This window comes from Hippocampus bargibanti, linkage group LG05 (assembly GCF_051943395.1).
Source record: "Hippocampus bargibanti isolate YZ-2025 linkage group LG05, ASM5194339v1, whole genome shotgun sequence".
Classification (NCBI taxonomy): domain Eukaryota; kingdom Metazoa; phylum Chordata; class Actinopteri; order Syngnathiformes; family Syngnathidae; genus Hippocampus; species Hippocampus bargibanti.
The window spans coordinates 216,877-239,892 of NC_142738.1; the positions used below are offsets into that span (position 1 = coordinate 216,877).

Consider the following 23,016-nt stretch of genomic DNA (forward strand, 5'->3'; position numbering starts at 1 on the left):
CAGGGATAATTATGTGAAAAACGAATTACTCATGTAAAAAAATACACCATATTACATATTTTTTGTGTGTTTTACATACTTGGTAATAAAGATGATTCTGATTTATATGTGCACAGAGTTAGTGGATGCTAACTTTGACTTTCCCTGTGGTTACCCCGGTCTGATGATCAGCTGTCACTCATTTGCTTTTTATATTAATAATGCCATCATACTCGTACAAAATATCATAAGTGAATAATAACAACAGCATAATGTGATAACATTTGTTCACCTGTCTACTCCCCCCCCCCCCCCCCCGCTTTTCTACTCACTGCTGCATGTGTGTCTGTAAATCTCCCCTCCCGCGGATATCGACCAATCGCGTGCGGCTTTAACCGAAGACTGGGGGCGGGGAATGGAAGACAATAAAGTCGTCCCCCATTTCCGGCTCCTTCGTTCACTTCGGAGATCCTGCTCTAACAACCGGCTCGTTCACGAACGACACAACCCTACTCGAGAAAGAGCCGCTTCACTTCAGTCGAGCGTCGATGTTCTTTTACCTTCTTTTTGTCGTCTTCATTTGTTGTCTTCCGTCGACATTTAATCGTCGACTCCCCTTCAAAGTCGACGATGTCAGCCGAGACGGCGAAACTTTCTAAAAACCTTCTTCGCATGAAGGTAGGTGACGCCGACGACTGGCAAGCGAGCTGCTAATTCATCACGCGAAGAGCACGTGTTTACATTTCCGCATGCGTGCGTGCGCGCGCGTGCTTGTTTGTAGTTCATGCAGAGAGGTTTGGACGCCGAGACGAAGAGGCAGCTACAAGAAGACGAGAAAAGGATCATCAGCGACGAGCACTGGTACCTGGACCTGCCCGAACAACGCACGCAAGAGTACGTAGGCACATGCGCACACTGACGACGCGTTTGGTCGTCGTCATCATCCGGGACGGCGTAAAACGCCTGACGTCAAAGAAACAAAAAACAAAACATGTCCCCCAAATCCACGAACGCTCCTCAACCTAACAAAGAACCACATGATGTGAAAACAAGTACCGTTGCCAAGTAACGAATGACCTTTCACATTCGCACAGCGAGCTCTAGAAAACGAACTCAACTTGAACCATTTCAAGGACAAGTTGTAGCTATAATTTGTAAAATCACTTGAACTGACTTCTACTGAGCGTATTTGACAAAGATAACACAGAATATAGCTCTATTTGACCTTTTAAGACTCGCGCTGAATATTCATGAAGTCTTGTTTTTGAGTTGGTGACGATACCTGACGTGACGTCACCGAAGGAACGCCCCTGACAGAGAAAGCGACACACAATGCATTTTGGCTCCTTTTTTTGTCTGAAATCATCGTGTTGATGGCGAAATTAGAAGGAAAACACATCAATAACGCGTTGGTGACTCGTTATGTGTTGCACCAAGACAACTATTTGATATTCGCTGACACAAATCCCAACGGAGCTTGGGCACCATCTTGTGCATTTTCTGGGACGCTACACATCAGTCCTGACGCCTCAAAATGACCTGGAAGAACTTGTTTCATCGATTGCAAACATTTATGCTTTCCTCTTCAGAACTATTTGGATCCTATTCATAACTGGATGAGTGACAAGAAAGCATCTTCTCCCAATCTGAATGCTTCACGAACAAGGGGGCGGGACCTTCTGAAACTGGCCACATCCGGGTTCAATTTGAAGTCGTTTTTGGACACTTGAAGTCATTTTGATTGGTGTTTTTTTTTTTTTTTTTTTCATGTGACTCAAAATATCAGCCTGCGTGTTTTGGCTATTTTAAGGCTTGTATAAGTAACCTGTATTGGTTTGTACTGAAAAATAAACATTGAATCAAATAGATGCGATATAGATATGCACATGTAATATAAGACAGCATTTAAAATAAGTACATGCACAAAAAAAGTGACTTTTTGCCATGGCAATTGTGACTGGATGTCAAATGTGCTGTTTTATTTTGAAGGAACCTGATCGTGGAGGAGAAAAGTTTGGTCCCGTTTGAGGATCTTCTGTACGGCCGAATGTCCTTCCGAGGTTTCAACCCCGAAGTGGAGGTTTGTCAACCTTGCAAATGTCCCCATTGTAGGACGAATAAAGGTTTTGTGATTGTGAAGCCACGTCGGGTGCCACACCCAAATGTCACCTTGCGCTTTTTGCAGAAGCTGATGGCGCTGATGAACTCCAACGTGGAGGAAGCCCAAGAAAAGGCCCACGTCGGGGCCATGCAGACGGACGTGACGGATGAGGAGATGGCGCTCAGGTCGGTCCTTGCTTGGCACGCGGGGGACAATCCCAAACGATAGACGCTTTTACCATTCGCTAGCTAGATAGCTATTTGGCTAGCTATCTAATGGCTATCCAATAGCTAGCTATTCTCTATTTATTAACTATGTATTAGTTAGCTAGCTTCCTATGTATTTGATTTGCTTCCGGGTTAAGTGAACACTGGCGTGTGGCTGCCGCTGCTCACCCGCAGAAAAAAAAAATGATCCTGTGACTGTAAAGTGACCTTGAGTTTTGAAAGGCACTTAGAAATCAAGTGTATTATTATTATTAGCTATCTAGCGAGCTGGCTGGCTATCTGTTCATCTATTAGCTAGCTATCTGTTAGCTATCTATTAGCTAGCTAGCTGTCTTTGTTGGCTGTCTAATAGCTAGCTAGCTTTCTATCTATTTGAGTTACTTCCAGGTTGAGTGAACACTGGCGCATGTGGCTGCCGCTGCTCACCCACGGACAAAAAGTGATCTTGAGTTTTGAAAGGCGCTTGAAAATGAAATGTATTCTTACGATGATGATTATTTTGCAGGTATGAAAGTTTAGTGGGAAGCCTGAAGAAGAAGTTTGCCCGCAAGCGAGAGCGAAACGCCTTGCAAGACGACGATGACGACGACCTGGACGTCAACAGAAACGAGACGCAGCAAAACGTCAAGAAAAGCTTCCTGAAACCTTCCGATTGACACACAAACGCACCAGTCAACTGCTTTTTTTCTTTGACTTTTTTTTTTTTTTTTTTTTTTTAATATACACGCACACAAGGACATTGGAGGTTTTAGTAAGTAAAAAAAAGCCTTTGGCAGAAGACATTTGGACACTTTTATTGTTAGTTGACAGCAACTGATGCGATATGGGGGCGTGGACTAACCAAAAACAGGAAGGGTTTACCTGTTTTGGGGGCGGGGCCTCACCAAAGCAGGAAGTCTTTGCACGTTTTGGTGGTGAACAGAAGCGGGAAGTGCTTGGAGGCGGGGCCTTGCCAAAAATAGGAAGTGTTTGGCCACAAAACTAAAGCAGGAAGCGTTTGCTCGTTTGTTGGGCGGATTGAAAGAAAGGCTTCTGGTGACGACACAAACAAGGCGAGGCGGAAAACGTCAAGCAAAGTTTTTCTTGAGGAAATGGATGAGTCCGTTGGTGGAGGCGTCGTGAGAAGAAACCGGGGCGCCGTCGCCGAGCTCCGGTTCGATCTTCTTGGCCAGCTGTTTGCCCAACTCCACACTAGGGGGCGCGCAAAACACACAAGAAAAATCAACAACAACAACGGTGAGTGAGTGAGTGAGTGAGTGAGTGAGTTCAGTCACGAACAAGAGGCTCAAACGAACGACTTTGGCGCTGACGGAAGAAGGAAAAAAGGTTGGCAAGAGTCACAATTCTCACTTTATTCTCCAAATTCTGACTTGAAAGTCACAATTCTGTTCGTGGAGCTATAGTTAGAACTATACAAAGTCACCATTCTGATTGTAATCTCAAAATTCTGACAATAAAGTCACAATTCAAAGTCAGCAGAATCCTCACTTTAGTCTCAGAATTCTGACCATTAAAGTGAGAATTCTGAGAGGGAAAAAAATTCACTTTAAAGTCCGAATTCGGAGAAGTCAGACTTCTGAGAATAAAGTCAGAATTCTCACTTTAATGGTCAGAATTCTGAGGGGAACAAAAGTCCAAATCTTGCCAACTTTATTTTTTTGTTTCCTCTTCGGTGGCCCTAATCCTCTTTTCCGTCGGCTCTCGATGCCAAAGTGGCTCAAATTTGAGGCAGGCCTCAAATGCTAAGCTAACTTACCCCCACTGGTCATAGCTGTTGATGCCCCAGATGACGCCTTGGACGAAGATCTTGTGCTCGTACATGGCTGCCACACATCATCATCATCATCAGAAAAAGGTCAAAGAAATCAAATTTGGATCATTAAAGGACAACCGACACCATTTTTTTTCTTTCCTAACTGACATCAGGGAAACATTTTATAAAAGGCTGATCTTTTGAGTCCAATGAAAAAAAAAACACAGATCAAAATGTGTCCCAAAAGTGCTTCAAAATGACCTCGGCAATGGCGACTTTCGGAAGGTCCCGCCCCCTTGTCCGTGACGTCACGCCAGGACACTCCTTCACAAACTGCCTTGCTCCAGAATCAAAACAATGGCTTCAGATTGGGAAAAAGATCCTTTCTTGTGACTCATCCACTTATGAATATGATTCGAATGAAGAGGAAAGCATCAATGTTTGCCATCGGTTGAACAAGTCCTTCCGTATCGAGCTCATTTTGTGGCACTTTTGGGACACTTTGACTCAAAACATCAATCGGCCTGCGCGTTTTGGCTATTTTAGATGCCATCAAAGGTTTTTCCGATGTCCTTGAAATGGGAGAGCAAAGGGGACTGACCGATGAGCGCTCCCAGCGCAAACGGCGTCAGCTTCTTGAAGACAATCGAGTTGCTTGGCTTGTTCCCCTCAAAGACCTTCACAAGTTCAAAGAGTCACCGACGCCGTGAAAAACAACCGACCCCTGACCTCCGACAAGTTTTACTTTGTGAGGAAGGAGTTGCTCCAGCGCTTTTCCCGACAAGCCGGCGGCCTCCAACTCCCGGCGAGCCTCCGCCTCCGTTTTGCCTTTCATCAGCGCTTCCGTCTGAGCCAGGAAGTTGGCGCACAGGATCTGAAAACAGGTGTCCAAGTCAAGGCCCGGGGGCCAAATCCGGCCCGCCGCGTCATTGTATTCGGCCCGCCAAAGCAAATCAACCGACCTCGTGAGATTCCATATTCATTTATCGAGCTAGCTAGCTCACTCGCTAACGAGCTACCTGGCGCTCTTTCTATTCAGCTAGCTGGCTAATCCATTCGATCACAGGTGTCAAAATCAAGGCCCGGGGGCCAAATGTGGCTTATCAAATCATTGTACTCGGCACGCCAAAGCTCATCAAACTTGTGAGATTCCATTTTCATTTATTTCATATACAGAAGTCTGGTTATATGGATAGTACTGCTTATTACGATACTATTTCTATGAACGCAAGGAGAAAATTTACATGCCGCAGGATAGGATATATCGATAGTCCGATTACATCAATATTTTTTCCCACTCCCGAGAATATCGATAGAACGAGACTTGACTGTATATACACACACACATTCTTCTATGCATAATAAATGTGCTATTGTATTGTCATTAAAGAAATAAACTGTACAGTGATACCTCAAGCTTATGAATTCAATTGGTTCCCAGAAAGTGTATATGAGGCGAAAAGTACGTCTTCCAAACATGATTTTCCCTTAGGAAAGCATTAAAATGAGAATAATCCGTTCCCGGGTCCCCATAAAACACAATTTTCTACTAAATAAGCCTTAAAACTATATAAAATATACCTTATGTTATGTATGATAAATGTGCTATTGTATTATAATTAAAGAAATACACGGTACTATATAATAAAGTCGTTTTTTTATAAATTAAATGTATTATAATGGCTTCCCCAAATTCAAAATGGCCGCCGTGAGGAAATGGGAACTACTATATGGCCCACAAAAAAGGACTTTGACACCCTTGGTCTAAAGCGTCCCAGTTTCAGGCTCAACTGGAAAGTCCAGTTTCAAGCGTCACATGACCTGAAGGGGAGGGACAAAAGCCACCAATAAGACGCCCCGGCTAACCTTGTGGTGCAGGTTGTCCCTGATGGGATTTTGCGTCTGAGCCGGGATGAGGAAGTCGGCGGGAATCATGCGGGTGCCTGCAACCCCCCCCCCCCCAAAAAAAAAAAAATAAATAAAAAAAATAAAAATGGATGCTAATTGGCGCCAAAAGTTATCAACGGCGCGCATGCGTCACCTTGATGGATGAGCTGGTAGAAGGCGTGCTGGCCGTTGGTTCCCGGCTCGCCCCACACGACGGGCCCGGTGTGATACGTCACCCGACTTCCTTCTTTCGTGATGTACTTGCCGTTGGACTCCATGTCCCCCTGCCGACACCACCCCGCCCTCCACTTTCATCATCATCATTCCCAAATAAATTCAAGAATGGCAGCGAATCAGCTAAGAAAGCATGCAGTCATGTGATAAACAACAATAACAATAATACATTGCTTTTTTTCTTTATGTTATTATTAACAGTATTTATACTTTATATAGATTAGCTATCTGGCTGCCTATCTATTTACTATCAATTAGCTATTTGGCTGACTATCTATTAGTTATATAGCTATCTATCTATCTATTTGAGTTATTCCGGGTTGAGTGAACGCCGGCGCGTGTGGCTGCCGCTACTCACCCACAGAAAAACTTATCCTATGACCGTAAAGTGTCCTTGAGAGTTTTGAAAGGTGCTTAAAAATGAAAGTTATTATTATTAAATAGCTAGTAAATAGATAGCTAGCTAGCATTTGAAAACCTAACTTGTAGCTTATTATTTGTTTTTCATGTCATGTCATTAGTTATTGTGCCACATATCAACCAAGTTGATGCTATCTTGCTAGTCCTGCGTATGCTAACGGGCGTACCTGCTGGAAGTAGGCGGCGAAGCGGTGCATGTACTGGTCGTAGGGCAGCATGGCGTGCGTCTCGGCCGCAAAAAAGTTGATGTACCAAACGCCCAGCAGGGCGAGCAACACCGGAATGTTCTTCTCCAGGGGGGTGCTGGCAAAGTGATTGTCCTGCAACACGCCGCCGTCATTCCGCTAGCACGACGCGAGACGGCGGTTAGCATCCTTACCATCCAGTGAGCGCCGCTCAGAAGCTGCGCAAAGTTGTCGAAGCCTGAAAAAAAAAAAAAAAAACCACGGGTGAGTTCAGAAGGCTGGCTAGCTAGCTAGCTAGCAAAGGACAATAAAAATGGTGGCTAGGCGTACCAATATGCAGCGCGATGGAGAGGCCGATGGCGGACCACAGCGAGTAACGACCTCCGACCCACTGCGGATGACATCACTCACGGCAATAATAATCATCCATTTCATTTCTAAGCGCCTTTCAAAACTCTCAAGGTCACTTTACAGACACAGAATACGTTTTCTGCGGGTGAGCAGCGGCAGCCACATGCGCCGGCGTTCACTCAACCCGAAATAACTCAAATAGATAGCTGGCTATCTAGCTAGCTATCTAACTGGCTTCCTAGCTAGTTGTCTATTTGCTATCTAACTAGCGAGCTAGCTATCTATTAGTTATCTATTAGCTCGCTGCTCACCCGCAGAAAAACTGATCCTGTGACTGTAACGTGACCTTGAGAGAATCGAATGTCAAGACGCGAGCGAATGCGGCGAGAGAGAGACGACATACGTACGTCCCAGAACTCAAACATATTTGCCGGGTCGATTCCAAATTGTTCAACTTTGACCTGAAGACCAAAAAAAAGTTCATTGTCAGAGGAGCACCGGCGGTGAGCGCGTTCAAGTCCAAGAACGTACCGAGTTGGTGGAGAGAGCCACAAAGTGCTTGGCAACGGCGCTTTTCTACAAAACAATAGAAATATCAACATTGACAAAGTATTACAAGTGGGCCTTGGGGGCGGGGGGACGACATCAACAAAATGGAACAAACATGTATTACGAGGACACACGGGGGCAGTCACCAACGAAAACATCCGCCGTATTGGTCGAGAGAGCGAGAGAGAGAATGTGTGTGTGTGCCTACGTCAAGGGCAGCGGCCAGGAACCAGTCCCTGGCAGACTCAGCGTTGGTGATGGTCTCCTGCGTGGTGAACGTCTGCGCGCAAAAATGGCCGCCGTCATCGTCGTCATCATGACGAAGACCCCCCCCCTAAAAAACAAAAAGTGACCTTGGAGGCGACGATGAAGAGGGTGGTCTCCGGGTTGAGGCCGGCCAGCGTCTTGGCCAGGTGAGTGCCGTCAATGTTGGAGACGAAGCAGACGTTGGGACCCCCCGCCGAGTAGCTCTTCAACGCCTCCGTCACCATCAGAGGACCCTGCAAGCGACAAACGCCACCGTCAATCGCAACATTTACAAGGCATTAACAAAACCTTGACAAAACTTACAAGATCCAGTTTCAAAATAAAACGAAGGGGAAAACTTCAAAATAAAACACCCAACAACAACAAAAAAAAAACCTCAGATTCCATAACAGGAAACCAGACTCGATCACTCGAAACGTTCACAATAAATCGTCCTATGTAAGGAAATTTCAAAATAAAACAACAACAAAAGCTCAAATCAGAAGCTGGAAACTTTCAAAATAAAACACCCAACCCACCCGGGAATCAAACACGTGAAACTTTCACAATAAAGCTTCCTATTTGAGGCGACTTTCAAAATCAAACAATGAAACTGCTCAAATTAGAAGCGGGAAACTTTCAAAATGAAACGCCATGACACAAAACAAAACTTCAGATTCCACAACAGGAAACGAGAATCAGTCACAAGAAACTTTTACAATAAAGCTTCCTATTTGAGGCGACTTTCAAAATAAAACAAAAACTGCTCAAATCAGAAGCGGGAAACTTTCATCATAAAACACCCAATCGCAAAACAAAACAACAGACTCCACAGCAGGAAACGAGAGTCAATCACCCTAAACTTTCACAATAAAGCACCCATGGTGAGGTGACTTTCAAAATAAAACACCCCATCACAAAACAAAGCTCAGATCCCACAGCAGGAAACGAGAGTCAATCACCTGAAACTTTCACAATAAAGCTCCGATGGTGAGGTGACTTACAAAATAAAACACCCAGTCAGATTCCACAGCAGGAAATGAGAAATAGTCAGGCTAATCTTTCACAATAAAGCTTCCTAAGTGACTGCTGAACTCAAAAGAGGAAAACTAAAGGGGAAAATAAAACAACCAAACACCCTCAGATTCCACAACAGGAAATGACAATCAGTCACACTCGACTTTCACAACAAAACATCCCGCGTCAGGTAACTTTCAAAATCGAACAATAGAACTGCTCCAATCAAAAGGGGGAACCTTTCAAAATAAAACAGCCAATCACAAAACAAAACCTCAGATTCCCCGACAGGAAATGAGAATCAATCACACGGAACCTTCACAATAAAGCATCCTACGTGAGGTCACTTTGAAAACAAAAAAGGCCATCGCAAAACAAAGCCACAGATCACGCTGAACTTTCACAATAAATCATTCCGTATGCGGTGCCTTTCAAAATAAAAGAACAACTCAAACGCCGACTCGTGGCATTTGAGGCGGCGACTTTGAGGTGAACTCACCAGGTCCGAGCCGCCGATGCCGATGTTGACCACGTCCGTGATGCTCTTGCCCGTGTAGCCCTTCCACTGGCCGCCGCGCACTTTCTGTCCGGCACACCACACGCGCCGCTCAAGCGCCGCCACTTCCGGGCGCCGTCCGCTCGCCGACGCCGCCGCCAACGCACCTCCGAGAAGACCCTCATCTTGTCCAGCACGCGGTTGACTTCCGGCATGACGTCTTTGCCGTCCAACGCCATGGGGACGTTGGAGCGATTGCGCAGGGCCACGTGCAGCACGGCGCGACCCTATACGGGCACGTGCAAAATAAACGAGCGCCATCCGGAGGCGCGTCCACGTTAACGCAATCGAACGCACCTCGGTGAAGTTGATCTTGTCCCCCTTGAACATGGCCTCCCGGGCCTGCTCGACTCCTCGGGACTCCGCCTGGCCCCCGCGGGAAAGGTCACGTGACGGGGCAGAGACAAAAAAAAATGCCCGGTTAAAAGAAGACGCTAAGCTAGTAGGGGCAAAAGTGTCGGCGGGTTTGGTCGCGCGTAGGGGAAGTGATCTGCCATGCTGCGCCGAGGCTTAGAGTAAACCGGGGGGGGGGGGACAAAATCTGCAAAGGATAGCGGGTCAAAAGAACACGCCTCTTTGGAGCTGTACCTCTACAGTAGCGCTAAGCTAGTAGGGGCAAAGGTGTCTGTTTGTTTTTTTTGTTTTTTTTGTAGCCGGATTAACTCATTCGCTGCCATTCCCCGAATTTATTCGGGGAATTAAAAAGTATGACGTGGAGCGCCATTCCCAGATTTGTTCGGGTTTTGGTTTTTCTTCCGGGGGGTGCTGATAAAGCACTGGTCAGACCTCTGACAATGTTTTTCCCTTAAACGAGGCAGCAGCATTTGCCTTTTGTCCATGTTAGCGCTTTGTTCCAGCTTCAAGCTGTTGTTAAGGCGCTATAGAAATCAATGTATTTTGTACATCTGCCCCCATTTCAAGCTCATACAACTCCAGACCTAAGTCACTTAGGAATTAACCTTTTTTCAAATAAAAGAAGAGAGTTTCTTACCCTGCATTGAATATTTATGTGGTCCTAAAACTCAATGTTTTGTGGGTCGTGGAATTCGAGTGACAATGACAAAAACCCTGGCACTGGAGTGGACATTTTTTGCACATCGTCTGCCAGTGAAGGAGAAAAAAAAAAGATGGAGCCCAGATGGAGCCCCCCCGCCCCCCGACAGAGAGAAAAGACAAAGCCTGAACACGACCCCCATTTTCAGCCCGTTTTCGTCACCTCTGACAAATATTTCAATATTTGACTTGATTTGGCCATTGAGTGGCCAAAATAGGATTGCCAAATGTACATCTAACCCTGGAGCCTTGAGCAAAGCTTTCGCCATTTTCCCCCTCAGGCCAAACAATGTTGTTGTTACGACATTTCCTTCTAATCTGAGAGGCAAGAACGGGACGTTATTGCGCCTGCCGATGACGACGCCTTCACCTGCTGCCTTGCGACATTCCCGTTCCGCCTTGTTTGCCAAATAAGACCCGCCAACTTCCTCTTTCCACGACAACAAAGAAGTGGAAAAGGCCAAGCGCCATCTCAATATCCTGTGACTGGAAAAATGTCCTACAGAGTTTTACACAAAGTGCGTCTTCCAAACATTTATTTCCCACAAGAAACCAGTAAAATGAGAATAATCCGTTCCCGAGTCCCCATAAAACATCATTTTCTATTAAATAATCCTTAAAACTACACAAAATAGACCTTATTTAGCTAGCTGTTGAGCTAAACAACTTTTTTTTACAAATCCATGCATTTACTAACTAGATAGACAGATGCATGATGTGAACTGAACTACTGCTAGCTTGACAAGAATTAGCTTACTAGATGAACAAAACAACTTTTTAGAAATACATGTGACCTCGGAAGTTTTGAAAGGTGCTTATAAATGAAATATATTATTATTATTATTATTATTATTATTATTAGCTAGCTGGCTTTCTATCTATTTGAGTTACTTCCGGCTTTAGTGAATGCTGGCACGTGTGGCTGCCGCTACTCACCCACAGAAAACCTTGTCCTATAACTGTAAAGTGACCTTGAGAGTTTTGAAAGGCGCTTACAAATGAAATGTATTATTGGGATTAAATGAAATGTATTATTATTGATCCAAAATTTACTCCCAGTCAAACCTCGAAAGTCTCATTGTGACTGACGCATTATACTCGTGTAGCCTTGCACGGTCAGCAGGCATGTTTGTATTGTTCCGTCACAATTTTTTAAAAAAAGCAGCTGGAACAGATTAACAATTTTTACATTGATTATAATGGCAAATGTTGTTTCAGTTTTAGAACAATTTGGTGTTCGATCCAAAAAATTATTTTTTATGCCTCGGTTTTTAATAGAAAATGGTTTCTCGACTAAACCGAGTGCACCTGAATGCACCATTCGACTCCCCTCCACTTCTTTATACAGGTATGTCACTTCCTGATGTCTCGTCTCATTGTGTCTGACGCATTCTATTCGTGTAACCTTCATTCTGAGGAGGTGTGTTTGTATTGTTCAATCACGATAAAAAATAAAAAAAGCAGACAACACGGATTAACAATTTTTACATTGATTATAATGGTAAATGTTGTTTCAGTTTTCAAACAATATGGTTTTCGACCAAAAATGTCTTTTTTTATGCCTCGGTTTTCAATTGAAAATAGTTTCTCGACTAAACCGAGTGCACCTGAATGCACCACTCGACACCCCTCCACTTCCTGCTATTTTGTCTCATTGTGTCCGACGCATTATCCATGTGTAACTTTCCATTCTGAGATTCTGGAAGTGATTACGGTCGAAAACCCAGGTTGGACTGGATACATACGAGCAGTGTGCAATATGGCTCACATTTTAATCCCGATTGTTGAAAACATTGTTTGAATGCGTACGGACGTATTTTCGCAACGGAATAAAAAAATATCTATACGAAATCACCCAAGCAAAACTTGAAGCTGATTGGAAAAAGGGAGTGGTTACCATGGCGATGAGCATGGACATGACTTCCTGGGTGATGAGATTCTTGGAGTAGTCGAGCAGGAGGTCCCCATCAGGCGTTTCCGCCTTCACGCTAACACACACACACACACACACACACACACATATTAGACTTTCTAGAAGACTTTTGAATGAAATACTTGTGAGGACCGAACAAACGTCCTCACTTGTGTGGTATAAAATGTTAGCGGTCCTCACAAGAATAGTTATACAAACACACACACACACCTTCTAGCAATTATTCAAGTGAGATGGTACGTCATGTGTGACGTCACGTCGTCTCTTTTCAAGCACGGGGAGTGCGGGAGGGGGTCGCAGGGTGAACGTGCGGCGGGGCGCGTTTCTTTTCACCGCTCGCGACGTCACCACCGCATTGTTTTTGTCATTCATTCTGGATGGCGATGATTATTATTTGATTATTAGAAGTGCGGGTGCCGGGAAGGGGGCGGGCTTAAACCCGCAGGCTCGCTTCCTTATTAAGCCGCCAAAAGGTTTAAAAGGTCACCGTGCGTCGTCACGTTTTTAGATGCGACGAATACGTCGACGGGAGAGTAAATTAACTTGAAAAACCCCGAATTCGTGTCGATTAATCGTCGGCGGTGGCGGTGGTGGTGGTTGTGGTGGTTGGAGGTGACCTTGCGGCGCAAGACGAGACGTGACAAGCACGCGCGCACCTTTCGTGACGTTCGCCATGTATTTATTGGTTTTGGAAGCGCGTCACCCACCTGAAGCGACTGAAGCGCTCCGGTTCGGCGGCGAACATGTCCCTCATCTTCATAGTTCCGCCAAAGGCCCGATGCCATTGCTCCAGGCGTCGATAGTTGGGATCTTCGGTGAGGAGGGACATGATGGACGACGCGACGAGCAGAAGAAGAAGACAAACGCGGAGAACACTCGCCGATCGGTTGTTGCCACCCACTATTGCTCGGCTCGGTGCAGACGCAGAGACCAAGTCCAAAACGCCAAGCGAGCAGGATCATATAAACCCTGTCCAATGACATCCGCCTTCCCCGCGTTCCAGCCCATGAGCGACGGCGCACCACTTCATTAGACCCGCCTTTCTTCGCGTTGACCAATGAGCAGCGGAAATTCCCGCCCACAGTTCCTGTCCAGGCAATGAAATAGTGATGGCAATCGCGGCTCTGTTCACAGAGCCGGTGCTTTTGGCTCGATTCACTTGTAAGATCGGACAGTTTTGGCTCCGAAATGGCTCCTCAGTTTGTTTATTTTTTTGTTGCTTAAATTACTACTAAAAAGCATGTAAAATTATGTGAAAAACGAATTACTCGTGTCAAAAATACACTATATCAAATATTAGTTAGTTCTAGTGATTGGAATTCCGGCTCTTTTGGCTCAGTTCCCGAAAAACGTCCGACCCTTTTGGCTCCCGAATGGCTCCTCAGTTTGTTTGTTTTGACCCAAAAAAGTCGGCTCCCATTTCCGGCTCCTTGTTAAACACCTGCTGTCTTCGTTCGCGAACGACACATCACTACAACGAACGACGAAGATGGGCGTTTACAAAAAGTTGCCCTCTCAACTCTGTCCACAGGTGGAGGAAATATGATCATTAATCATATTATAATACGTTGTTTAGAAGCGCCTCTTAAAACTTTTCATGACACTTTATAGTCACAGGATAAGAACATTTTTTTCCCTGAGCGGCGCCAGCTATTCGCCCCAGCCTTCCTCAACCCGGAAGTAACCACACACACCCACACGCGCACGCGCACACGCACACACACACACACACACACACACACACACACACACACACACACACACACACACACACACACACACACACACACACACACACACACACACACACACACAGACAGACAGACAGACAGACAGACAGACAGACAGACAGACAGACACACACACACACACACACACACACACACACACACACACACACACACACACACACACACACACACACACACACACACACACACACACACACACACACACACACACACACACACACACACACACTCAAGTCGCGCAAATCTAAAATGTTTGGGAAACGCCACTTTATTTCAGTCATTTATTGTTAAAAAAGGGAACCTTTTATGTGACATTACAGGGCGAGCCGGCACCAGCCGCCATTCTGTTGGTTTGGAGAGGCAAAAAGAAGTCAGCAGGTTCTCCGGAGCAGAAATCGTATCAAGAAAACGAATTGGCTTTGATAGACAACTCTTCATTAACGTTCTACACACCCCCCCCCCCCCCTCCACCCCACCATTGGATTGGATTTGCCTTTATTAGTCTCGCAGTGGAGAAATTTACATTTCACAGCAGCAAAGTTATGAAAGAAATGAAAGTAGAAAAGCAAAACACGGGAGCTGCTGGAAAGGCCTTAGGCATTAGGTCTTGCTGGTCGTTTGATGGCCTTCTGGGACATTTTACTCACGTAAACATGGTTTATGTGCTATTTAAAGGACAACCGACACCATTTTTTTGTTTCCTGACCTCCGAAAAACATTTGATAGCATCTTAACTAGCCAAAACACACAAGCGGATATTTTTAGTCAAACGCAAAAATGCCGCTAATGAGCTCGAAACTGGGGAGATTCAGAAAGCCCCGCCCCCAGTTCGTGACGTCACGCCATGATACTCCTTCACAAACTGCCTTGCTCCAGAATCAAAACAATGGCTTCAGATTGGGAGAAGATGCTTTCTTGTTACTCATCCAGTTCTGAATAGGATTCAAATAGTTGTGAAGAGGAAAGCACAAATGTTTGCCGTCGATTCAAGAAGTCCTTCCGTATCTGGTGAGGGACGCGGCATACGAAGCATATATGAAGCTCGGCGAAGAAGCAATATCGCATCAACTTGCGTGATGCGTGGCATAGAAGGACACGAATAACAAATACTAAGCTACAAGATGTCAACATCATCAATGCAGATTGTGTACTGGTTGTGCTTCAACCTTCAAGATGAAGCGTAACAAACTTGCGGATGAATGACAGCGGTTAGCCATCGCTAACTCCGTTTAGATCCTCGTTCCAGCAGTTATTTCTATTGTTTTCCTTGTCATTTCGCCATCGACGCGGTGTTTTCAGACGAAACAAAGTAGCCAAAATGCATGGCGCGACCGAGTCATCTGACAAATGACGGACGCAACTTGTCCGTAGGTGTCGGTTGGCCTTTAACGCGCCGTTAGCTTGACGGGTTTTTAAGCTAACACTACAAGAAAGGCGAGGGCTGCTTTGTTAGCTTCGCACAGTCTGAACTGTTTTGAGGTAACGCTCGGAGGAGAAACAAACGCGACGTGATGACATTGACCATGTAATGTAAGGAGAAGCGCAGTGACCTGGAGGACAGGGAGGGTGAGCATCTGTCAACAACGTGACATCGACTCCAACGGACAGTTGCATCAGAGCAAGCTAACGCACCCAAAGGCCATGGATTGTTGTGGGCTTTTTTTTTCTGGGAAACCGGAGCAGTCAAGCAAGTGCTGGTGACGAAAACGCGGCCATCTTTTTGTCCTTCTGAAAACAAACAAAAACAAAGAGAGTTGTCGATCAATTCACAATATTGGCATTGTCGCAAAGCAGATCAAACTTGTGAAATTCCACGCTCATCTATCAAGCTGGCCAGCTAGCTAGGTAGCTAGCTAGCTTTCTTTCTAATCAGCTAGCTGGCGAATATCCTTAGTTCACAGGAGGCCCACCGCATCATTTTATTCGGCCCGCAAAAGCAAATCAAACTTGTGAAATTCCGTGGCCATCTATCGAGCTAGCGAGCTAGCTAGCGACGGAGCTGAAATTTCCATGCTAATATCTGAAAAAAAAACAAAACGTTGCGTTACCCTGTATTAGGCGGCGACGTCTCCAAACTCCCGCCCCGCCCGGTTTCCTCTGTATCCTCCCCGAGGAGGCCCCGGCCCCCCTGGAGACGGGGCCGAAGACCCTCGCCCGGCGGGCCGCCCTCTCGCCCGGAAACCTCGATGGTGACGCGGCGGCAGGCCGAACGTCTCGGCGTTCATCCGTCTCTCCTCCGCCCACGTCTGACGGCGTTCCCTGAAAAGGGATCGACATCTTGACGCATTTTCCACATGAGAGATGCTGATGGAATCTGAAGGCCAAAATGGCGTCCGAGTGATATGGATTTTGTTGAAAACCAAAACAACCTTTTCCATTATAATCAATGTCAAAATTGTTAATCCGTTCCATATTTTTGTATTGAGTTTTTTGTTGTTGTTTTGACTTCAAGATGGCGCCGCGAGAGTGGCTGCCTTTACAGCAGCTCCTGTATTTTGTTTTTCTACTTCTTCCTTTCATCGATTTTCTGCAGTGAAATGTATTTTTTTTTGTCCTCTGCATGATGAATAAAGGTACATACAATCCAATTATTTAACATGTATACCTATTATTATTATTATTAACTTGTAGCAGACATGCACATTCCAACCATGACGTCCCTGATCCACTGGTGAAAAGGATGCCTTGATCCTCTCCTATTTCATCTAGAACTGCTTCATGCAACAAAGAAGGTGCAGAAAGTGCTGAAGATTGAATAACTGTGTCTTTGTGTTGTCATATTAGTATTTTTTTGGGGTTGAAAACCAAAACAAAATTTTCCATTATAATCAATGTAAAAAGTGTTAATCCGTTCCATATTTTTTTATTGGGCTTTTTTTTACTTCAAGATGGCGCCGCGAGAGTGGCTGCCTTTGCAGCAGCTCCTGTATTTTGTTTTTCTACTTTCATTCTTTTCATCACTTTGCTGCTGTGAAATGTCAATTTCTCCACTGCGAGACTAATAAAGGCTAATCTGATCCAATCGCAACATGCAGCAATGGAGGCAGATCCGCACCGTTCCCGGCGTGGAAAGTGGTAAAATGCCGCAGGTTTTAGGTTTTCGGTTGGCGACAAATGCATAGTGCCCAGCGGCGGCCTCCTACTTGTCGTCTGAACTACGGGTAAAAGGGCACCGGGCTACTTCCTGTTTGGTTGCTTAGCAACCGGAACTTACAATCGACAGGCTTGAGCCGGGCTGCTACATTCATTATGTTCCTGTTGTGTTTATTATTTTGCTTTGTGTTGACTATTATGTGAAGCGCTGTTACGGCGGCAGCTGTTGTGAAAGCGCTATATAAATGAGGATGTATTGTATTGTATTGTAGCATCATTTCTCCGCCACCCCGTGCTAGCGTCAGTATGGGAGCTCAGCCACTACCTGGGAAAGACGCCGCCGCAGCCGTTGTTGCCTTTTCTGTTGGAACAAGAACACGCATTAGGGGTCAGAGTTCACCGCTCTGTAGTTTGTGCACATTTCACGGGAGACATTCGTTGACATGTGTGATATCTCTCTAGCTAGCTGGCTATCTATTAGCTATGTAGCTATCTATGAGCTAGATAGCTATTTATTAGCAATGTGGCTCTCTAGCTGGCTAGCTATCTATTAGCTATATGGCTAGCTGGCTATTAGAAAGATGTCAGCTATCTATTTGAGTTACTTCCGGGTTGAGTGAACTGACGCTGCTCACCTGCAGAAAATGTAACGATAATAATAATAATACATTTCATTTCCAATCGCCTTTCAAAACTCTCAAGGACACTTTACAGTCACAGGATATCTTTTCTGCGGGTGAGCAGCGGCAGCCACACACGCCAGCGTTCACTCAACCCGGAAGTAACAAAGTAAAAAAAAAAAAAAAAACAATGTATTATTATTATTAGCTATCTACTAGCTGGCTAGCTAGCTTTCTATCTGTGTATTTAATAGTGACAATCAGTGTATTAGCTAACTATCTATCTATCTATATAACTATCTAGGTGGCTAGCTATCTAGGTAGCTATCTATTAGCTATCTCCTAGCTGGCTGGCTAGCTTTCTATCTATTTACTTCCGGGTTGAGTGAACGCTGGCGCGTGGATGAATGGATAAATGAAATGTATTCTTATGATTCTTATTGTTATTATTCTTGTTCTTCTAATAGCCCGCCGTGTGTGACGTCACCTGGTGTCATCGCAGGAGATGTTGTCAAAGAAGGACTTGGACTTGTCATAGTAGCACTTTGGTCCCAGCGCATCTCCTCCCCGTCGTCCATGCGCGTCGCTCACCTTGTCGAGAACGTCGACGTTCTCCTGGCCGTCGAGCGCCGGGTCGCTCGTTTCGTCTGGGCGGCAAAACAGCAACACACATTGAACACATACGGGGTGGGGGGGGGAGATTGATGTGACTCGGACTTGTTCAGACGTGAACGGGCGCTTTGATGCGTCCACGTTTTCTGAGTCTCTCTTCAACATTTTGAATGGATTTCGACTTACGACCCCCTTTCAACTTATGACCGCTTGGTCGGAATGGAACTCGGTCGCAAGTCAGAAGCTACCTGTACAATACATCAAAAGGGTCCACGATAAAGTAGAACTCGTGTGGCATTTAAATACAGGTGACATTCGACTTACGACCACCCGTACTTACGACCGCGACCTCCATTTTTAAAATTTAAATTCTACGCCTGGCACCGCAATGCGCTAGCAGGCAAGCAAGGCGTACCACCATTTTGGCCAGCCAGCCAGCCAGCATCTCACGCTCGCACAGCAATCGACCGCGTGATGCCACCAGAGGGGGGAGTTTGCGAGTCATTTGGCCTCAGAGTCTCTATTCGACATTTGGAATGGATTTCGACCGACGACCATTTAGTTTGGTCGGAATGGAACTCGGTCGTAAGTCGGATGTTACCTGTAATTAATTCGAGACACGGCTGTCATGGTGGCGAAGGAGCGAGGGCGAGCACCTTTTAGCTTCAACTTGCTCTGAAACTCGCGCTCAATGTCATCTTTGTTGAATTGCGCGTTGGCGCTCTCAAAGTCAAAATCCTTGTCGAATTTCACGCTGGCGCCGTCTCGCCGCACCATGAAGCATCCTCTGCCGCGCTGGCCGCCGCCTCGGCTTCGCCGACCGTTGTGCGCTGGGGAAAGAGAGAAAAACGCTCGGCGGGGGACACAACGGGGTCAGAGGGCGTAGATTCACGTGCGCTCTCACCCCTCCTGGCGTCAGCGGCGTCCTGTTCAGGGCGACTATGGCCGCTCGCCCCCGAAGCAGGAGGAGCCGCGCGGCGTTGGCGGGGATTCGGGCGTTCCCCCGTTTTGGTGACGGGATTGGCTGCGGAGTCGCCCGGAGTTGATGAGGACGCCCGGATGGGTGTCTGCTCGCCACCCGCAGGGTTCCTCCCCAACGCATCAACACCACCTGCAGGACAATGAGCCAAACTCGTACATGATAATAATAATAATAATAATAATAATAATAATAATAATAATAATCCATTTCATTTCTAAGTGCCTTTCAAAACTCTCAAGGTCACTTTACAGTCACAGGATACGTTTTTCTGCGGGTGAGCAGTGGCAGCCACATGCGCCAGCATTCAGTCAAATCCGGAATAACAAATAGATAGAAAGCTAGATAGCTAGTTAATAGATAGCCGGCCAGAAAAGCTAATAGTTAGATAGCTAATAGATAGACAGCTAGATAGCCAGCTATATAGCCAGCTAGATAGCCAGCCAGATAGCCAGCTAGAAAAGCTAATAGCTAGATAGATAATTAGATAGCTAATACATAGCCAGCCAGATAGCCAGCTAGATAGCTAGCCAGCCAGCCAGATAGCTAGCTAGAAAAGCCAATAGCTAGATAGCTAATATATATCCAGCTAGATAGCCAGTTCGATAGCCAGCTAGATACTCAGCTAGAAAAGCTAATAGCGAGATAGCCAGCCAAATAGCTCGCTAGATAGCCTGCTAGATACCCAGCTAGAAAAGCTAATAGCTAGCTAGGTAGCTAATAGATAGCCAGCCAGATAGCCAGCTAGATAGCTAATTATTGATCGCCAGCTCAGTATTCCGTCAAAACCTGACAATCATCCGCTCACCAGATGAGTGTGCTCGGAGCGCAGCGCCAGTGATGTCATTAGCGGGGAAGCTAAGCGCTTACCGCTAACGCCGGATGCCGTGCGCGGCGATAGCTGACGAGTGCGAGCAAACGGGCTGGCGGCGGTCCGGTTGAAGGAAGGTGCCGATCGGAAGGCGTTGGGAAGCGAGGCATCGCCTGACACCGACGACGACGACAAAGAGGCGGAGCTTACGGACGACTGAGGAGAAGAAAAATAAAAGCACACAGATATATAGATAGAATAATAAGAAGAAGAATAAATTTCATTTATAAGCGCCTTTCAAAACTCTCAAGGTCACTTTACAGTCACAGGATCAGTTTTTCTGCGGGTGAGCAGCGACAGCCACACGCGCCAGTGTTCACTCAATCCAGAAGTAACTCAAATAGATACAAATCTAGCTAGCTAAGAGATAGCTATTAATAATAATAATAATAATAATAATAATAATAATAATAATACATTTCATTTACAAGCACTCTTCAAAACTCTCCAGGTCAATTCACAGTCGCAGGACAAGTGTGCTAGCTAGCTCGCTAGCTAATAGACAGCTACATTGGAATAGTTTTTTTTTTTTTTTTCTCTGGCAAGGAATTGCCATAAAAAGTGCTGGCACCTGCACGATGGCGGGGTCCGGTGGGAGGGACCCGGTGGGCTTGGGGGGCTCGCACACCGTCAGGTCTTTAATGTCGCTGCCTCGGAAAATGATGTACTCAAAGGTGTCATCTCGGGGGGGCACGGGTCGCTCGGTGGGCCGGTCCTCGGTTCCGAAAGAACGCACTGTGGAGACACACGCATTTCCGATGGCGTCCTTTCACGTCATCACCTACTCACTCATACGCTTGGTTAACCTGTTTATCCAACACTACAGTTCATAAAGGTGAGTAAGTTGCATTTTTACAACCCACGGAAGTGATAGAATATATATTTTTCTCCATAACTGCCAAGTTTCAAGCAAAAAGAAGCATTAGCATCTATATTTCTAGAGCTGGCAATTTTCTTTCCGAGTATTCAGTGACAGCCATTTTGGATTTCGGACGAAAATCTGCCTGCTATTTGCTAATCTTTCACTTATATTTCGCTTTAGACATCAAATACTGAAGAATGCAAACGATTTAATATAAATTCAAATAAATGTAAATGATGGTTAAATCATTCCAATTAATAACTTAAATAACTAAAATAGTGACAGTGTTCAGATGTTTGTTATTCGGTCACATATTTTCATCGTTTTAACTGTAATTACAGGCAGCAAATTCCATTATTTCCTTATTATTTCTCATAGAACAATAATCTAGACATCGTTTGAATGCTATTTAAATGCACTTTAATATAGTACTAGAAAATGTGTCATCTATGATTGAAAAATGTTGTCACATCCCAACATGAAAGGAATTGCTTTGTTTTTCTTTAGGCGAATCCAAAAGCCAAACGTATAAAATGTGCCATTTATCACGTTTAAAGACAACTATTTTCACGTTGAAATGTCTAACATATCACGTTATGATGTGGCGCTAAACTTTTATTTACCGGTGTGGCAGCAAAACGCTTCCAGGGGAATGGAAGCGTTAAGTGCGACCAAATCAAGTTTGACAGCCCGGCGACAAGTTCCCGAATTAGCAGCCGCTAGCGTTCTAATGCTAATGCTAATGGTTACCTTTGGCTAAAGCCACGGTGGAGTTCTCCGTGTCGATGGTGTACAAGACGCCCTCGTAGCGGATTTGGGCCTTGGAAATGAGGCTGATTTTGCTGCCGAGGTAGGGCGTACCGCCGCTCATGTTGTCCTCCTAAAATGTCAACGATTTCGTGACGACGGGCGCGTCGATGTCGACGGCGACGTCGGTTTCTCGCCGCTACATGCTAACGGGCTACTAACAGGGCTGCTAACAGGGCTGCTATCCGTCGTCACCCTCATCCGCCATTGACAGCCCGCGGCCGCGAAGGATGATGGGAAACGTTTGCCTGAGCGGAAAGCCAGATGTAGATGATCAAGAACGTCGACCGTAGCGCCATTTGCCAACGTGGAAAGAAACAAAACTGGTGCTCGATATGTCACGCCGTCGCCACGGTCATTCGTGACAAGTCCAAGACAACATTCAAAAGTCGCTAGGCGTCAATTCACGTCATAAATTGCACAAGTCGCGTCGGAGACAGGCAAAGGGTGATGTCATCACTCCTCATGTAGGGATGTGACAAAAATCTTTCAATAATAACTCAGCACACATTTTCTAATAGCATAACAGAGTGCATTTAAATAGCTTTCAAATGAGCTATAGATTATTGTGATTACTGTGACAAATAACAAGGAAATAATGACATTTTGGAAAGATGAGGGGATATTCTGCCTGTAATGACAAAATCTGTGACCGAACATCTGAACACGGTCACTATTTTAGTTATGTCAATTATTAATTGAAATGATTTAGCCATCGTTTAGTTGAATTTATATGAAATCATCTGTATTCTTCAGTATTTGTTGTCTAAAGCGAAATATAAGCGACAAATGAGCAAATATCAACGATCGAATGCAAGCAGATTTTGGTCAGAAATCCAAAATGGCTGTCATTGAATACGAGGAAAGAAAATGGCCAGCTCTAGAAGTATAGGTGCTAATGCTTCTTTTTGCTTGAAACTTGGCACTTAT

At 45.4% G+C, this 23,016-nt stretch overlaps 4 protein-coding genes across 9 annotated transcripts in view; 1 reads left to right on the forward strand and 3 right to left on the reverse strand.

Annotated features, from left to right (window-relative positions):
• kcnj11l (potassium inwardly rectifying channel subfamily J member 11, like) overlaps positions 1–678 on the reverse strand; it is a 46,791-nt gene extending 46,113 nt beyond the window's left edge. For 2 of the 3 annotated variants that reach the window (XM_088996380.1, XM_088996377.1), the window contains exon 1: positions 540–678. The gene's annotated coding sequence lies outside the window, so the exon portion shown is untranslated. The remainder of the gene's footprint in view (positions 1–539) is intronic. The other variant, XM_088996379.1, reaches the window with a different exon arrangement.
• On the forward strand, positions 523–2,963 carry mphosph6 (M-phase phosphoprotein 6). Its single transcript, XM_088996385.1, has 5 exons — positions 523–657; positions 761–873; positions 1,969–2,059; positions 2,165–2,265; positions 2,813–2,963. The coding sequence occupies exons 1-5, from the start codon at positions 610–612 to the stop codon at positions 2,961–2,963; spliced, it is 504 nt and encodes a 167-aa protein (XP_088852511.1). The 5' UTR covers positions 523–609.
• A 122-nt stretch (positions 2,964–3,085) lies between these two features.
• gpia (glucose-6-phosphate isomerase a) lies at positions 3,086–13,423 on the reverse strand. 2 transcript variants are annotated; one of them, XM_088996376.1, is made up of 18 exons: positions 13,199–13,417; positions 12,456–12,546; positions 9,803–9,871; positions 9,613–9,732; positions 9,449–9,532; positions 8,040–8,186; positions 7,895–7,966; positions 7,669–7,713; positions 7,545–7,598; positions 7,117–7,177; positions 6,981–7,024; positions 6,769–6,921; positions 6,102–6,231; positions 5,927–6,003; positions 4,806–4,934; positions 4,611–4,737; positions 4,064–4,150; positions 3,086–3,498 (listed from the first exon to the last, which is right to left on the reverse strand). In XM_088996376.1, the coding sequence occupies exons 1-18, from the start codon at positions 13,318–13,320 to the stop codon at positions 3,188–3,190; spliced, it is 1,923 nt and encodes a 640-aa protein (XP_088852502.1). In that variant the 5' UTR covers positions 13,321–13,417; the 3' UTR covers positions 3,086–3,187. The 2 variants fall into 2 exon arrangements, with proteins under 2 accessions (XP_088852502.1, XP_088852501.1); XM_088996375.1 differs by having other exon boundaries at positions 3,239–3,498; positions 4,064–4,130; positions 4,662–4,737; positions 13,199–13,423.
• A 1,062-nt stretch (positions 13,424–14,485) lies between these two features.
• Positions 14,486–22,440, reverse strand: lsm14aa (LSM14A mRNA processing body assembly factor a). Of its 3 annotated transcripts, XM_088996099.1 has the most exons (9): positions 22,030–22,436; positions 20,989–21,152; positions 20,417–20,573; positions 19,472–19,678; positions 19,224–19,397; positions 18,443–18,602; positions 17,661–17,696; positions 16,291–16,501; positions 14,486–15,970 (listed from the first exon to the last, which is right to left on the reverse strand). In XM_088996099.1, the coding sequence occupies exons 1-8, from the start codon at positions 22,148–22,150 to the stop codon at positions 16,297–16,299; spliced, it is 1,224 nt and encodes a 407-aa protein (XP_088852225.1). In that variant the 5' UTR covers positions 22,151–22,436; the 3' UTR covers positions 14,486–15,970; positions 16,291–16,296. The 3 variants fall into 3 exon arrangements, 2 of the variants coding, with proteins under 2 accessions (XP_088852225.1, XP_088852226.1); XM_088996100.1 differs by lacking the exon at positions 14,486–15,970 and having other exon boundaries at positions 16,290–16,501; positions 22,030–22,439; XR_016114947.1 differs by lacking the exon at positions 14,486–15,970 and having other exon boundaries at positions 16,400–16,501; positions 19,169–19,397; positions 22,030–22,440.
• Positions 22,441–23,016: the final 576 nt, after the last annotated feature.